General features: G+C 43.9%; 1 protein-coding gene across 8 annotated transcripts in view; it reads left to right on the top strand.

Annotated features, from left to right (window-relative positions):
* The first annotated feature begins 16,286 nt into the window (after positions 1-16,286).
* The window catches only part of PLEKHA7 (pleckstrin homology domain containing A7), a 129,007-nt gene continuing 127,594 nt past the window's right edge, over positions 16,287-17,699 (top strand). For 2 of the 8 annotated variants that reach the window (XM_015864132.2, XM_032444745.1), the window contains exons 1-3: positions 16,293-16,471; positions 16,592-16,668; positions 16,767-16,824. In XM_015864132.2, the coding sequence (XP_015719618.1) occupies positions 16,389-16,471; positions 16,592-16,668; positions 16,767-16,824 (218 nt within the window). In that variant the 5' untranslated portion in view covers positions 16,293-16,388. Of the gene's footprint in view, positions 16,472-16,591; positions 16,669-16,766; positions 16,825-17,699 lie in introns of all 8 variants that reach the window. The other 6 variants (XM_032444744.1, XM_015864129.2, XM_015864131.2 and 3 more) reach the window with 6 other exon arrangements.

The following is a 17,699-nucleotide window of genomic DNA, read 5'->3' as shown; positions in this document are numbered from 1 at the left end:
GCTTAATTTCAATAAATTGGCTTCAATAAGCAGCAGCAGCAGCAGGCAGTATCCTTTGCTAACCTTGGAGCTGATTAGTATGGAAGCTGTGTGTTCATCTCAGAAGGTGCCTGGTAACCCAAAAATAGCTCACAGCAGCATTATTAAGCAGAAAGTAAGATTTTGGAGCCAGGGCAGTCTCAGGTAGGATTGCTCAGACATGCCATTGAGTGTCCCTCTGGTTTTACACACGTGCACCAAACCCAAACTCCATAATGCTCTGACTTGGTGATGCATACATTCAGTTATTGTGAATGTGACAAGATCTTCTAAATTAGGCAGCTCAGCAAGCCCTATTCCCTGGGTCTCAAGAAGAGGAGCTGCAGTCTGCCTGCCTCTCTTCCACAGCATTTACAGATGGAGCCTGTGGTGCTCCATTCCTGTTTCTCTCTAACTGGGATGCTCTCGGTCATGCAAGAAGTGCACGTGCAGGTAGAAAACTGAGTGCTGCATGGGGAAAATTTCAGCAGAGGGAAAGCTTTGGGATTTTGTGCTCAGTGCCACCGCAGTGGATACCTTGAGCAATGTGCTCCCAAATTGCAGGTACAGTCCTGACCTGGCGTAGGTGCGGGCAAGTCAGATCAGCTTAATGAGCCTCGGTGGTACGTTTGTGTTGGGCTGTGAGTGAGCTTGGGTGGAGTCCTAAAATGTGATAGATGACAACCACGTCTGAAACAGGGACATGGGTAACTTGAGCTGCTGGACTGAAGTGGGGGATATCAGCATAAACTCTGTTTGCCTGTATATAATAATAATATGCACCAGGAGTGTTTTGCTGTGGCAGTTTCCTGGATTGGTGAAGTAGTTCTGTTGTACATAAAGCATTGAACTTTCTTGTCCCCCAGCATGTAGAATTTTACTTGTTCAGGAATGGTTTTTGTGTGTGTGTGTCTTTCTATGCAGCAGCTTGGCTCTGATCTCACCTCTGTCTTTCTTATTCATAGGAAGACACTACAAGTCCCATATCCACATCAGATGTGCAACATTTCTGTTTGTCATGGCAAGGAATTTTGGCTGGAAACAGCTTTGTGACTGTATCTGGGACACCAGTTTGTGGGCCGTTGCTTAAAGCCTGTGATAAAAGTTAAGAAGACAGATAACAGTCTGTTAGCTTGTGTTGATGTGTATTAGTGAGGTTGGGTCATAAATCTGAGCTTCACTGCATGCAGCTCCTTTATATTGGATTCTATCCATAAGGCCCAGCAGTGCAATAAATCCACGTTCTTCAGTCACCTGATTTGCACACCAAGTTTTTTCACATAGAACTGCTTTCCATTGGCTCATAGAAAACTGGTTCAGAAGCTGCTTGTTTAGGCAGAGAGGATATAAATACTAAAACGAGTAGCAGTCCAGTCTTTCTGTTCTCAACTCTATAAGAATCAGTGTGTTCCTTTAAGAACATAGGGCATAGGAACCTGGGAAAAATGCCAGCAAAGGATAGAATGAAGATTAATGCAGGCAGGTCATAGACAAGTTTTTCACATTTCCTTTACAGGATGTCAATATATTAACGTTATTTATGAATTTATATTGGATATTATTATAAAGGCTGCCAATAAGAGACTGTCCTTCTAAACTGTAGCAGTTCTTGTGTTTCAGTGTGTGGCTTTTGCTGTACAGAACTGCTACTGTGCTGAGCAGCCTCCATGTGGAGAGAGTACATTTCTGATGGGATTATGTTGAAACTGCCCAACTTGTTTCCCTTTGGGCTTATGTTAGATTTAAGATTTGGCTTCCGGATGTGAAAAAAAAACGCGGTGATTTGCTGAATGGCTTCCTATTCCCAGGAAACATTTCCAATGAGTAGAGATGGGATCCTTTTAAAGCCCTTTTTCTCACACCCCTAAACAGAGGAGTGAACTCCAGGTTTGTCCAGGGCCAAATCTGCCACATTCGGATAAATATTAGCACCTCTCACATACCATGCCCCAGTTTCCTATGGATGCTCCAGTTTTTCAGTTGTAGCCAATTAGATCCGAACCGAGCGCTTTGTCCTACTTTCACTAAAATAACACCTTGCTTTTATGGAGTGCCCATTATCTCAGGTTCTTGCAGAATTGTACAAATGACAGAAATACCTCTTAGTGCCTGTACGTGCTGCTGGGAGATGGAGGTGGCAATCAGAAATGGAACTTACAGTGCTGATAATGGTAGAAAAAAAAACCCCGCCTCACTCCGTATTGTGCGTTGAACTCTTAGAATTAACAGGTTTGAAGGTGTTTGCATTTTGTACTGTCTGAGATCAAGTACTGAAACAGAGTCTAGAAGTAAGAAAGAATCATTTTCTGCTCATTTTTTGTCCAAAATGCCTTTGATTTCAGCATAAAAACCCTAATGAGTGTTGTCAGGATTCCTGTGGATTTCTATGACATCTCGCAGTAAAAATCCACTGTTGTAATGCGTTTTTAGCTATGGGATTTCTTCACTTTTGGTCGATGATTATCAGTGTAATAAAAAAGCTACTGTTCTGTCTTTATTTGGCAGACTGTGTGTGCCAAATGAAAGCTCCTCACAAATTAATTAAAGATTGCTTCCTGCTCTGCCTGGCAATAATGCCAGTTTTTCCAGCTCTCGTGCATGACCTCCTCAGTGAAGCCCTGTTGAGCAAAAAAAGGAAAAAAGAAAGAAAATCCCATCAAACCCCAAAGCTTGTCATAAGCGTATCTTTGACTCCATGCCTATTTCTTTATTCATTGGCGAGAAAGGATTATGCTTAATCCTCTCAACAGCCTCATATTTGTGATGTGCTGGCATCTTTTCTGTATATTGTGCTCTGTCAATTATTACAGAGGCTATTAGGGAGATATGAGTATAAGGCATTTCAAATTGTGGAGCTGGCAAATGTTCGCCCTAAGTGGCTTTTGATTCCTGAGGAAATTCCAAGAGGATTTGAATCATTCCTTTGCTGTTTGCCTCCTATGTCAGTTTTCAGTGGTGTGGTTTGTTTGTTTTGTATAGGCACACTACATATTTATGCCAGTTCTTGAATTAAAATACCACCAAATGTAAAGCAAAATGTTTTGCGAGTCAATTTAGTGAAGCTCAAGGAAAGTTGATAAATTCTCCATGCTGCAGCTATTCTTGTGTGGCTAAATTTCTTTCCTACCCACGTATGAATGGTGTTATCCCCCTTCAGAGACACAAGCCACTGTAAGTGGCAGCTATAAAAATGGCATCCAGGTTTTTTCAGCTTGGGATTAAGGTCTCCAGTCATTGCAGTGCCACCAGTTAATGGCTTGCTCAGCCTTCTTGCTGCCAGGGATTGTGCGTTTCCCTGGACTTTTGTTCCTGAAAATACAATCTCCCTTCTCTCCTTTGTCTAAGATGGTGTTGTGTCTTGGGAATGGATGAGGTTTGCTTTTATCTCTTTCACTTTTCTTTTGTACTTTGTAATGTTTTCTTACCCTCTATGGCAGAGAAGACACCAGAGGGCAGTGACTGTGCCAGCCCTGCTGGGTCATACCTTCTCTGTGAACTACCATCCATGGAAGCCATGTCAAAGCTAATGTGTAACTCACTGCTTTTGACTGCTGTTCTTTCTTGGCCTCTACTCTTTTTCTTTCTTTCTGTCTTTCTTCTTTCCTGTCTGCACTTCACTGTTTTCATTTCCTCCTTTGCTTAGCAATATTGGATCTCTTGGCTTATTGGATCCAGCCTACTGCTATCACAGGTACAACAGCATTCAATTCCTTTCCTAAAACTGGTAATTTCAATCTTAAAAACAGTTAGAATTGCTCCCACTGGATGTCTGTTTTAAAACCTTCGTATTTCACACTTGTAAGTATTATTAGATTTCATCTGTGCTGGTGCACCCAGGATAGCAGAGTCCCATATTGAAGATGCACCAAGTGACAGAGGGAAGTTTTGCTGCTGGGTTTGTTTTCCCCACTTTTCTGAAAGCCATATAGTAAATCAAGAAAATATTCTGCAGCTTTGCCTGCATGGCTGTACACATGTGATAAGGCGTGGGGGTATTCTTTTCCTCATGTTCTTAATACAGGTACTGTATCATCAAAGCTTTGTGGAATAGACCGAGCCTCATTTGCAGATAACAGTTGTACCATTGCAACTGTGTTGGTTTCGGAGATACTTTAGGATACTGGTAAAGTATAAAGGAAGGATTTGGTTCAGGTTGTGGAAAAGAAGGGAATAAGGAAGGCAAACATTTTGGTCCCTTGCAGGTGGAAAAAGACAAACATTCCAATACCTCAAGTCACTTTCAGGGACAGGAGAATGCCACACAAAGTGCCGGGAGAAGAACAGCAGTTTATTTTCATGCATGTAAGTTGGTGATGTTTAACCCTTTGTATCTTCTCCCCATTGCTCTGCTGCAGGCATGGGAAAGTTGACCTAGTGGGACTGGCAACAAGCTGTAACATGTGATCTTGGCTTTCCTCAAACATAGATTGCTTTGCTGTCATAACCGGATCCTGCTCAGTCACGTGCCTTTGCCCTTGGTCAAAACAATACATGTCTTATTTCAGACTATCTTAAATCATCTGACATGCCCCCTGAAGGGGAAGATAACACTTGACCAAAGAAGCTGCTGAATTGATTTTGTTGCATTGATTCTTCTTTACATGAACCAAGCTCTACTAAAAGTTAAAAAAAATTGTCTGTGACCTTTGGTATTCATCTGATTCTTCCTGTTCCTTGAAGAAGCCTTTCAGTGCTCATTGCTTCAGGGAATGGGAAAGTAGGAAGCTCACTGACAACTGTTTTCCGACACTAATTTGCTGCCTCTTCAGAGGACAACGGTTTTCACTGAGAGACTTTCCTGCAGGAACTGAAAAGTGGGCTCTGGAAATGGCATCCTTAAAGAGCCACACAACTGGATGAGGATTTTCAAGTGACAAAACAAATTCATGACAGATAAATCCAGTAAAATTCACAGAACACTTTATAATCTGCCTGAATCGCATTGCGTTCAGTAGGAACTGCATTTCCTGTTCTGCTCCTCCTTACCTGCCTGAAAACCCTTCCCGTGTCTTTCACTCTGTAGCTGCTCTTTGCTCTCAGGTCATGCAGCACCCTGCGTGAGACATGATTACAAATATTTGCACTTGCTGTACCAACATATGTTGCATTGATCACTACGGTCAGCGAAGCTCGTGTTATGAGTTTGTGGAGGCTGCATCTTTAACAGCAGCCACAGGAATGAAAGCTGGGCACAGAATCACAGCCCGTGATGGTACCACGAGGTCTTTCCAATCTCCCAGAATACGGAGGAATTGAAGCGAGTTGCCTTTAAGGTGTGCAGAGTAGGTATGAAGTTCCAAGACCTCTTCCCCCATGCATCTGATATCTCTGCTGGCTGTGGACAAACATGGAAGATACATAGCACAGTTTTCCTTTCAGGAGAATGGAAGTAAGTCAGGGGCCTTTTAAGTGTCTTCACTGGGGAAACAACTGAGCGTGAGACCCTGGTGCAACAGGCCAGTCTCTGGAACTGGGTGTAATTATGTTCCTGACAGTAAAATTTGGACTGAATAATGCCATATGCTCAGATGAGGTAAGTTACACATCAGCTGTCAAGATGAAAAGAACTTAAGGCAAACTTGGGCTTTTTCTCTTTTTTTTTTTTTTTTTTGCTAGCACTGATTACTTGTGTTTAATTGGTTAACTCCCTTTGGTTTGATCTCTCAAGTCAGTAATGTGATTAATTAATATTCCTTAGAAGGATTTTAGACATACGGTTGGACTGTGCTATGTGTTACGTGCTACTTCTGCTAGCAGTGTTAGACACAGAAGCCAAATCATTGCCTTTTATTTGAGCAGCTACGTTGGTTGCCCCTCCCCGGCACAGCTCTGTGCAGTTCCCCTGTTGCTGTCACAGAGCAGAGCTCAGCACTGTCCCTCTGCTCCCTGTCAGGAGCTGCAGCTGCCATGAGGCCTCCCCTCAGCTTCTCTTCTCTGGGCTGGGCCAACCTCAGCTGCTCCCCACACACACTGCCCTCCAGACCCTTCCCCATCTTTGTTGCCTGCATTTGGACACTCCCAAGTAGCTTTACATCCCTCTTACACTGTGGTGCCCCAAACCCATCCAATGCTCGAGGTGAGGCCGCACAGCACAGAGAAGGGACAAACCCCTTACTACAACTGCTGATTATTTTGTAATTTGCATCTCTTTCATCTAGAATGCTGTGAATACACGAGTCTCTGAAAACATTGTACGAACTTTAGTATGCGTTTACAGAGTGTAACTCAACATCAAGTATTCACAAGAAATTATGTTTGTCACAGCTGTGGTAAAGCAGCAATACTGCAACCGGGAGCAATATTGGGCTGTTTGCAGTCATTTATCCTGGGTATCTGGAGTGCTGTAGGATACCAGTCGCCTGGATGAGTGGCTTTTATTCTGCACTGATTTATTTACAGTTCCTGATGCGGTATGTGCAGCTGTTTTGTCTTGAGAAAAAGAGAATCACATCGGGGCAAAACCTTAAACAGGGCTCAGGAGGGTAAAGGGTGTTGGCACTCGTGTCTGCAAGAATCTGGGTAACTCTGCAAGTAGAACAAGAATCTTTATTGGTCCAAATGCAAAAACCAGTGACTCCAAGATAAAATCATCAGATGTAACCTTCTAGAAAACTGGACTTAATTCCGTGTAGTTTTAGGCTACATTTTAATTAATTGAATGCCTCTTTCTGCTGCACGTTGATTTCCATAAATACTATTTGTGTATACGACACTTCTTCAGAAGCTGGAATCGTGTTGAATTCTGGTCATCTTTCTCCTGGGCAATTTATTCTTTTTTGCTTTTTTTTGCTTTTTCACTGGAAAGCAGTCTCCATAGTGACCACTGGTACTTTAGCCAATCTACTTACCATGCTTGGCTAATGAGGAAAAATTCTATTGAACTTTAAAGTCAGCTAATTAATAAAAAGTACATAGCAATATTTCATATTCTTCTTTGCCTGAGATACTGCCATGAACTATCAAGAGCTTTATTTTGTTTCTCAAATACTGAACTAGTTAAAGAGGCATTCAGGATCTTTAACAGATGTAATGGTACCACAATGGACAAGAGAATTGCATCCGCATACAGACCCCACGTGGAAATGTGAGATCATCTTGTTTGCTCCTTTTGCTGATGGAAGTCTGTGGTCTGTACTTTCACAGATGTGTATTTCAGAAAGCTGGTCTCCCAGGGAGAGATGAAGAATGACAGCTGACTAAAATAGTGTGCAGGGGGGAGTAGAGATGGACTGAAAGTGCCCAACCGTTCTGGTGTTGCAGCGCTCTTCTTAGTGTTACTGATGGTAATAAAAGTGCTTGAACTCACAAAGTATAGAGGAGAGCTTCAGGCCACGTCGGTAAGAGGTTTGTCATGTTTTAGAAATGAAGCTGTTTCCAAAGGGGGAGTGATTTTGCTTTTTAATCTTATTATTTACTCTGTCAGATATTCTTGGAGATGTGAATGTGGCATTTCACTGTAGGTGAAAAATAAGGGTGAAATGGAGTGAAAACAAGAGAAGGGACGTAGTTTCTATACCACTTGTTCTTTCTCTGCGCTGCAGAGAGGACTCATCTGGGAAGGAAGCACGCAGCTATTTAACTGCATAGGACATTAACAGAGGGCTTTCCTAGCCTGTGAAGTAATGCACCCGTCCAATGCACATGCTGATGAGCTGTGGTGGCTTTTTGAAGCTGTAATCTACACTACTTCATTCATTGTAAATGTTTTGCATTTAGAGAGTGCATTTCAGCCAGAGCTTTACAAATAGTCATTAAGCCCCGAAACACTGGTCTGGAATAGATGAATAAATTATATGGGGAAAGTAATCATTAGAAACCACTGTTGTTTTGTCAAATGGTGTACAGTTTTCATGTAACCAAGGACTTAAGTGCAGCAAGTCCTTGACACCTATTTTCACTTTCCTATATGAATATTCATGTGGCTTAACTTAACGTTCCATCCCTGCATCTTGTCAGAATTCAAATTCATCCTCCTCTAATGGAAACCGCTCTGTTGCGCTGCTACAGACAATAGCTGGCATCAAATGAAATTGCTCTTTGTTCCAAAACTATGGTTAGAATTCAGTGGTTAATCAGATGCTGACAGCAAACACTCACGATTTCCTTTACATCCACGTGACAGTACAAAAGACAATTGATATGTGACTTAAAGAAGCCTCACTCTCGATATTCCAGGCAAATTGGCTTTGTCAATATAGTGATAAACAGCTTGCTGTTATATGTCTCATTCTGACCTGCATTTCTTCCCTTTAGTGTGAAATAGTCGTGCGCTGGATGCTCTAACAGGCATCTTTTAAAATCTGCAGTCTTACACTTGGCAAGTGCTAAAGTTTATTCTTAAAATCTTTCTGGAACGTTACAACCAAAAGAAAGGATCCTTCCAGGGACATACGGTGGGTTGTTAAACAGTTTCTCCTAAACATCCAGCCTGAATTTGATCTGCTTATTTTAGTTGCCAGGTTGTTCTCATTACATTAGCATCAACCTCAAGGAACCAAGTGTAGTCAGGATGCTCGTAGTAAGAAGCAAATAGGTAGAATGGTGTCCTTTCTGTAGTCTGGTGTTTGAGTGAGTGCAGCTGGAGGTGCCTGGATCCTGCTGGAATGGATCATTCTAGATTGGAACTTGGATGTTCACAGAGCATGTGGCAAAGCCTGCAGCATCCCGACTCATCTCTGCAACACGGACTGTGCGGTATCTGCTTTTCTTGATCTCAAAATAGCTACAACTGAAAGTTTATTTGACTATGTTATCATTAAGAGTAGCTGTTTTTCTGCACCCCAGGAAGGGCCTGTGACAAAAAGTAGAATTGTTAACATGGTATGATCTGATTTGCTTTAGCACCAACAATAACCTCAAAAGCAAAGGTAACTGGAATAATGACCTGCAGTTGAGGAGCTTCTTGGAAAATTCACAAGGAAGTGGAGAGAATGGCCTGAAGTGAACATGGTACCTGATTCTCAGTCTCTGGGAAGGCCTCAGGTCATGCTGTCCTCACTAGAGCAGAGCTGTACCCCCCACTTGGGAGCTGGCACCTCCCCCACATATCTGCATGCAATGGTAGAGTTGTTGTGATGTTTTCTCACACAGGGCTTTGCTTTCACCACGCCATTGCATAATCTGAGTCAGAAACGTGTCATGTAAGGATTCATTTGCATATCTTAAAAACGAGTCCTGCTTTTACACTGTTGCCATGGGACAGCTATGGCAGGAAACGAGCAGAACACCCACATAATTATTGTTGACAGAACACAGTTCCGATTTTATCAACTGTGATCCCTACATGATATGTTGTTAAGGCAGTCATCAACATCTCAGTGAATGAAACACTGATTTGCAAAGCATGCAGCGCCCAAAAGAAATGGGCAATTGCTCTGCTTCTAAAACAGAAGAGGTGAAAGACAACTGCTTGACTGGGATGATAGGAGATTAATTATTGCGAAGTCTCCCAAGAACAATTGGAGTTGGTTTTTATTAAATTTGCCTGTTAGGATCAACATTGAAACTGAATGAATCGATATGTAAATCCAGATTTAGAAACATGTTTGTGTGTATTCAAGAGCAATATGGAATAGTCTGAGTCCCTAAACAAAGGGACTACCACATAAAAAATAAGAAGTTGTTGAAAGGTGATGCTGCAGTAAAGAAAAAATGTTACTTTTCTTAATTGGTGTGAAATTAAGGAGTTCATGAAACATTCTTTTTTAACAAAATGAACTTGTACTGTTTATCTGATTTCCACATCTATACTTTAAAAAGAGGGAATGAAAAGGTGTGACACATATAAATGCATGAAATTGCTGAACAGTGTTTTGCAGCCTGCTGACCTGTAAAGCAAGCTGAGGCACAGAGTCTATTTTGGTCTTTTCTGTGGAAGGCCACCTATATAGGCTCCAGAGGAATGAAGAATATGTGAAGGCTGAAAGAAGCATCTGTTCTTTAATACCTTGGCTCAGACCGGTGAGATTTAGATCTTCCCAAGACCTTGCAGAAAACTCGTATTAGAAGTTACCTGTGCAATTCCAAATTCTCAGAGACTGCGGTCCAGGTTTGTGCAATGAGAGCTGGGTCACAAGCAACAGCACACATCCCTGGTGCTTTGGTAAGCAAACAGATGTCTTCAGGCAGCACAGCACCACGAGGGCAGAATGTCCTCTCTCCAGCCTTTGCAAGGCTCCCAAATCCTCCTGAGGCTCCCTGGGGGTTTGCAGCCCAAAGCCTGAAGTGGAAAGCTGTAGCAGAGGTGGGTTGCTCATGTGCCCAGCAATGCAGGGAGGCTCTATGCATCCATCCTTCTCATCCCCATGCCAGGTGCCATAGCCCTGAGCACCCCTCGGCCCTTGGGATACGGGGGCTTCAGCAGGCAGTGATGCCAGCCTGAGTCCTAGGTAAGGCCTTTGGGCATCCCTGCCCTGAAAGTGCTTTCCTGCAGAAAGGGAAGATTATTAAGAGAATGGGATGATGAAGAGACAACGGTGGAAATTATTTTTCCACCTTCAAGACTGCTGTGCATGAATCTGTACCAGAAACTGGGCAGAACTGGGATAGTGACGTTTTTATCTATACCAGATTTGCAGCTTACAGTGTTATTTTCTCCCTTTCTTTTCTGAGAAGACCATCTTTTCTTCCTAGTTTTGTTGCATGTGATTGTTTATTTGTTTTCTTCCTTATGCTGGGTGAAAGAATGTTTCATTTCTGTCTCACCCTCTGTTGGGTGAGGGAGGATGCATATGGAACCCTGCGATATTTGGGGGCAGGGAAAAAATGGGAGAGATCTCTCTTGGATTTTATTTTTGTTTCATTTTTGTTTAAAGCATGCTATTCTGTTACTATAGCTACTGGCTGTTTCATGCTCACATACAGGTGCTTTATCACCTCATCTTTAGAAATACATTGATCATTGTATCAAACCATCAAAGCTCAGGGGTGGAGGGCCTACAGGTGCATAACAGGAGACTGGAAAACCACAGACAGACCTGAGTCCAGCAGAGGAAAAGACAGACACAGAGGATTGGCAAGAGGTCACGTTTTCTAGGCTTGGAATGGAAAGCTGGAAGAAACAGAAAAGAATCTGGATATTGGGAAACCTGTGACAAGGTATGTACACTGTAAGAAAAATGAAAAGGCCTGGTTAGTCCTCAGTTATCTCCTGCTCCTGGAGACAGAAGGTAACCAAAATCTTAGATTCTTTAGCAAAGGAGTCTTTGAAAAAGGAACAGTGGGAAAAGATTGCTTTGCCTGGCAAAAGCTCATTTTGAAAGAAGAATGAAACCTTGGTGAGTTATGAGCCTGCTGAGAAAACACCACCTCAGGAAAGGCTGGGCAGAAGACACTAAAATTGAATTTTGTCTGGAGTTTTGTGCGGGCTTTGCTATTGAGGGGACTCCAAGGAGGCATTTTGGATGTTACAGTGCAGACAGGGAGGAGCCTGGAAAGTCAGTTCATGCTCTTCAATTTAGAAAAAATGTCATAGCGAAGAGCACTGATGATGTGTGATACTGTGTTTGCACAGGGTGCACGTAACCATTGCAAAGATGCTAAGTATGGTAATGACTGCAACCAGAGGTGCTGGAAAAGGGTAATATCAGCCATGAGTGATTACATGGAATAGTGGGCTTGAAGCTGAGAAAAAAGCTTTGGCTGAGATGTGCTGCACATTGGAGGAAGGAGGGAGAACTGCTCGGTCATTGAGAAAACCTTTGTGAATTCAACTGTAAGCTGTTAGTCTCAGGAGGTCACTGAGAGACATCTAACTTTGTGTTTGTCCCTTTTCTTACAAGAGCATCCCCTTGTCCCACACAAGTGCCCGTGGCTGTAACAACACACTCGAGGTGTCTGCTTTGAAATGAACCAAATGCTGACAGTCATAGATGTATAAATATTGAACTGAGGGCTTCTCAGGGCTGCCAGACATACAGCATCCTTCGTCAAAAAAAATTGTGCAAAAGACCCTCGACTTGTCATGATAAAAGCCTTGCTTACATTTCTGTAAGTGACCCTGTACTCCGGCATGCAACTGCTCTTCTGCATTCTTCATGTATTCTCCTCTTCTACAAATAAAGTGAACGCTGTGCAGTCAGATCTCTACAGTCACCAACGTTATTTTGGAACTATGTGTACAATGACAAAAGTGCGACTGTTTCTTCTTTAGTTTAATCATTACCAAATATATTTTAGTTCAAGAATTTGGGGCATGAGGTATGTAAATTATTGGGACTTTAGGAAATGAAATAGAAAATGAAGAGAAGAACTGATAAAAGTGCGTTAAATATAGCAATCATAAAAGCTGGTGTGACAGCAAATTGTAAATTGGCAGAGTCATTAGGAAATGCATTCATTCATTTTTGCTTTCACATGCATTTTTGTGCATTTTAGGGGACAAGCTCAGCTTGGTTCCTGAAATATAAATCTTCTGGGCCATGGAATATTCAGGTAAGCGAGATAATTGGATATATTCCAACATTAGCATCTTAAAAGTAAATCGGCTGGATGTCTTTAGAAATGAAGGAGACTTGTACAGGAAACACAAACAGATAAAATTGTTTTGAAGACACCTCCTGCATTCCACAAAGGTGCTTTTAGCACAGATACAGTTCTAAATACTGACAGTGCTTTGGAACAGCAAACCTTTTAACTGAGGACAATTACCATTTTTCCTACTCCTTGGAGAGTTCAGCATGTCTTGGAAGGAGAAGCGTGGATTTGTTATGCAGCACGAGCGTTGCCTTCTCAATGTCATCTTCCCATCTGTCTTGCTTGCAGCGTTACAGCCTCAGCTGATCCTTCTGTGCAGTCATCATTCAGACCATGAGCACAGCAACACAGTGAGCCTGAATAATATTCTTGCGCAATGTCTGCCATGCTCTGTAATGCTCTCAAAGGAATTGTGCTTACAATTTGAACTCGTTTATGTTCTTTCCATTGCCCAGGAAAATGAATAATTCCTTTACCCACTGTTGGAATTCCCTCAATAATAGATTTGATGTAGTTTAATCTTTCTTTATGAGATGCATTTATCTGCTGGTACTTTTGGCTGACACAAGTTCCGGGGAAATTTAGGGAAACTTCTTAATCTCCTGCAAGAGAATCAGGCTCAACAAATCTTATTTTTTCTAAAATTACAGAGTCACAGAGACTGGAAGGGACCTCTTGCCATCACGTAGGGCACAGGCAAATCTATTATTGTGCTATTTGGGGATTATTAGTGCTGTTATCAGAGATGACTTTTTCCAATTCCACACTGAAAGTTCAACAGCAAAAGCTGAAATTTCCTTAATTTGAACGAATAAACCGTAGCTGTTCCTCAGTGAAATTCCTCCTTCAGTTGAAACAGCGTCGCTGTTTTGGTAAAACATCATCAGATTTTCCTGGAAGACACATTTCTCTGAGATCAGTCACGTTTTCCTATTGTGTGATTGACATATTCTTCTGCCTGTAAGACTGTTTTGATTTCTGGTCTCTTAAGCACTTGTCGCTGCTGGATTGGAATCTCACTGCACAGTCCTGAAGAACAATTCAGTTGCACAACCTCTGAATGTAATGAGAAGAAGAATTGGGCAAACTGCTCCAAAATGGTCTTGCAAATTAATCTGCCTCACTATGAAACTTTCTGTCATTCTAACTCTCAGCTGTGCTGAGCAGAGCTCACAAATCATGCTGAAAGGCAAACTGAATGCTTTACAATTATGGTTTAAGGGCTTTCTTAATGAAGATTCATTAATTCAGACTCACTGCTTCTCAAATGCTCTGCCTTTGGCCTCTCACCTTTGGTAGGTTGTGCTTGTCCTTTAAAAACAAGTCATACCTAGCAGGCTTTTCTATGTATTGGGGTTTGCTTCATTTTAGTTTCCCGAAACAGCAGCAGCTTTTGACCTCTAAGGCCATCAAATTCAATTATATTCAATTCTCAGAAGAGAAGGAAATAGATCATTGCAGCGCATATCAGCCTGAAATCCAACTGTGATTCTGTAACTTCCCAGACACTGGGTGTAACTGTGACTTAATCACACTTTGGATTTTTTGGTTGGCGATTCTTACACAGTGTTTCCAGTGTTATTTCCAGATTCCTATTGCACCTTTGGTTGAGAAGTTATAGGATATGAAGGGTTGAAAAGAGCAGGGAAACGTGCTGACCTGAATGGGGCAGAAGGCAATAATGTAAAAGTGGGCAAGAACATAAACTAGATTGGGATATTGGCACTGAAAGGGTGATCAGAAAGGCTGGATTGCAAGGGCTGAAAAGAAAGGAATGGGATAGAAAGAATGTTTGTATTCTGTTGTTTGATTTTATTCTGGAAACAGCAAAGTCTGGTACAGATTTTAGTGTATGCTTTAAAACATGTCACTCTCAAGGCAGAAAAAAACTTAATGAAAGTTATATCTACGAAAAAGTGCTTCCTGGGGATGCAGACAGAGCAAGTAACTGTAGGAATGCTTCAGATAAAGCTGCCAAATATGGGTTCAAACATGCACTAATATTCAGGGACCTTAGCAAATCTCTTCCAGATACCCCATTATCAACAAAGGAAGCCTGGAAACTCTTAGCTTTTATTAGACCCTTCATTTGTTGAACAGCGTATTTCACTTCTTTAAGCCAAGTTCTTGCTATTATGGCCCAAAAACCCCAAATTAACCCCACACAGCTCATTCCAGGTAGTACCCTGTGAGAGGAACAAATGAGATGCAACAGAAATGTGGCTGAGATCAGCGAGGGAGGACTGGAACCAGAGCTTGAGCATTAATGAGCTATAGATGCAGGGGAAAAAAGAACAAATCAGAAGAATTTAGTAATCTTCTTACTGAGTGATGCCTGGAGGTATTCTTGCTCCACTGCTCTAAATCACAAACCTGCCCCTCAATGACGAGGCCAGCATGTGTTAGGTTGTAAATGCCTGGATTTAGATTACATTTAGATTACATTTCCATCTTGATCTTAAATTTAGATTAGAACTCTGCGAGTTTCTATAACAGAACATGGCTTTTAAATTATGTTATAAAATAAATTACATATTATTTAAAATAAATCTGAAATTAACAGATACAAGTACCTGCAACATACACCTACAATGATGCATCAACTCTAGATTTGGTTATATGGCAAGGATAATAAAAACAGGGCAGCTTCTGGTTTGATACAAGGGAAGCATTTTCACCACAAGAAAATGGGAACAAGTTTCCAAGACAGGTTGCGGAATTTCTGTCTTTTGAAGTTTTCAGGTCCTACCCAAAGGCCTGAGAAACCTAATCTCAGGCCTTGAAACTTGTAACCTGTGTTGACCCTGAAGAAGGTTTGGCTCTTCCATTGTGAGAACTGAGGAAAAATCAATGACATAGCAACCAAGTTGGGAGCAAACAAAAGGAGATGATTCTCCATACACATGAGCATTAGGCACACTTTGCCACAGGCTGTTTGGTGGTCTAGTGGCTAAAGCCTGATGGAGTTACCAGCTAAATTTAATGAGTTTATGCATGAGAGTCACCATGGCACCAGGGTAAATTCATCTTCCAAAGGAGGAGGTTCTTCTGGGCAGATTGAACAAGTAATGACAATACCAAAACGTGTTTTTTTTTTTCTCCTGTAAGTTGCAAGAGAACCAAACTTACTGTGGGTGATTTGTGACACGATAACTTGCTTCTAATCTCAGCATTAGATTAGCAGATTAATTAATTAATTAACAGAGCAGCATCAAAAGCGATAATGTTTCAAAGAAAAGCAGCACAGAAGTTTTGGGCTTACAAGTTTTTAATGAAATTCTGATGCAGGGCAAAGGGCTGGAAGCGTCCTTCATTGGGAGGATAAACCAGAGCTCTGAACTGTTGGAAGAGGGAAACGCTGAGGAAGAGCATCATGATGGTGTAACATGAAGGTTGTCGTTCTGTCAGACAGAAGCAGTTCTGCAGCTGCAGGACTTTGACACACTTTCACATAATCCATTCCAAGATAGAATTTGAGCCCACCCTTCCTCACGTGCAGCACAAATCAAACTACTTTCCAGGGTTGCATCCCGTGTTGCATCTCATAGTACTGCCCATTCTGAGCCATCTGGCCTAGAACGCTATCATCCTCTCCAGGAGCAACCGAAGGAGCAGAGGGCCTCATCCCATCCCATCCCATCCCTATATATATATATATATATATGCACACCTGGCCTCTCCCGCCAGGGCTCGCGATCGCCACCGGCGGACAAAGGACCTCTGCCGCCTCCGGCTCCCGGCCCCGCCGCCCGCCTCCTGGGGGTTGAAGGCGTCGCCCCCCGCCCGCTCCTTGGTGGCGCTGCGGAGCAGAGCCGGGCACTGGGCGCCGAGCTCCGGCCGCCCGCCCGCACACCACACACCCCCTCCCCGGCCGGCCGGCCGCGCGCACGGCGAACATGGCGGCGGCGGTGGGGCGGGACGCGCTACCTGAGCACTGGTCGTACGGAGTGTGCAGGGACGGCCGCGTCTTCTTCATCGAGTAAGGGCGGGCGGCGGGACGAGGGGCCGGGTGGGGGTGGTCGCGAGTCCTCCCGCTTCCCGCCGCTTCGCTTCCCGCCGCTAACACTAACAGGTGCGCGTTTCCGCCTCTCCCCCGCAGCGACGTGACCCGCAGCACCAGCTGGCTGCACCCGCGCACCGGGGAGCCCGTCAACTCGGGACACATGATCCGCTCCGGTGGGTGCTCGCGTTCCGCGCCCTCCCCCGCCACGAGGGTCTCGGGCCGCGCTCTCACCGCCCTCCCTCCCTCTCCTGTGCTCTGTGTGTCCCCGCAGACCTGCCCCGCGGCTGGGAGGAAGGATTCTCGGAGGAGGGCGCCAGCTACTTCATCGAGTGAGTTCCACGGCCCGGGGCTGCGGCCGCCTCAGAGCGGGGGGTGCGGGATGGGGAAAGTTGGGCGCGGGGCTGCGGCCGGCAACAGGTTTCCCCGGGCGGCTGCTTCGTTGGTTGGTTGGTTGGCTTGTTTTCCTCTCTCTTTTTTTTGCCCTTATCTTCCTGGTACTGAAAAGCGCGGCTCGCGGCAGGTGGAGCGCTGCCCTGCTCCGCGCCGGTTGTGTGGGCGCTGCGTGTGTGGGCTGCCCGGCCTCAGGGCGCTGCTGCTGCGGGGCCCCAAAACGTATGAGCGCCGATGGGGCTCGTGATGGAGAGGTTTCCCCCACACACACCCGCCCCGTGACGCACAGAGCCCCGGTGGTGCTGGGTTTGGTCCCGGCTGCTTTGTGTGTAAGGCTTTTTGTGCCTTGTTTGTCAGGCTGCTGCAAAACTTTCGATTTCTGAACTAGGCTTGTGCGCGATGTGTTGTCCTGAGTGGTGTGTTAATGACGTTCTTCAGCTTGAGCTGGAGTTCCTTTGGAAAATGAAGCGTGTATTGCTGAAGGGAGCGTGTATTTTACACGGCAGTCAGATAAATTTGGCCATCCTTTAGTCAAGGGAAACTTTTGTGAGAGGACAACAGCAGGTTTGGGTAAGAAAATATTTGGCTGTATCACTTCAGATTCACCTGGCGCGGTATCTGCAGCAGCAATGCTTCCCCTCGCTCAGCTCCAGCTGCACCGCTCCTCTCAGGCCCTGCAGCCATGTGGATTTACTCTGCTTTTCTGTGTTTCCCATGACCACGCTGAGCCCCTCACATAAAGTCCGGCATCCTCAGACAGGGATTTCCATAGCTCACTGCTCTGCTCCTCGCTCCTGTGTTGCTCCCACGTGAC

The sequence above is a fragment of the Coturnix japonica genome, chromosome 5, assembly GCF_001577835.2.
Source record: "Coturnix japonica isolate 7356 chromosome 5, Coturnix japonica 2.1, whole genome shotgun sequence".
Lineage (NCBI taxonomy): Eukaryota > Metazoa > Chordata > Aves > Galliformes > Phasianidae > Coturnix > Coturnix japonica.
This window is presented reverse-complemented; position numbering and strand designations above follow the sequence as displayed.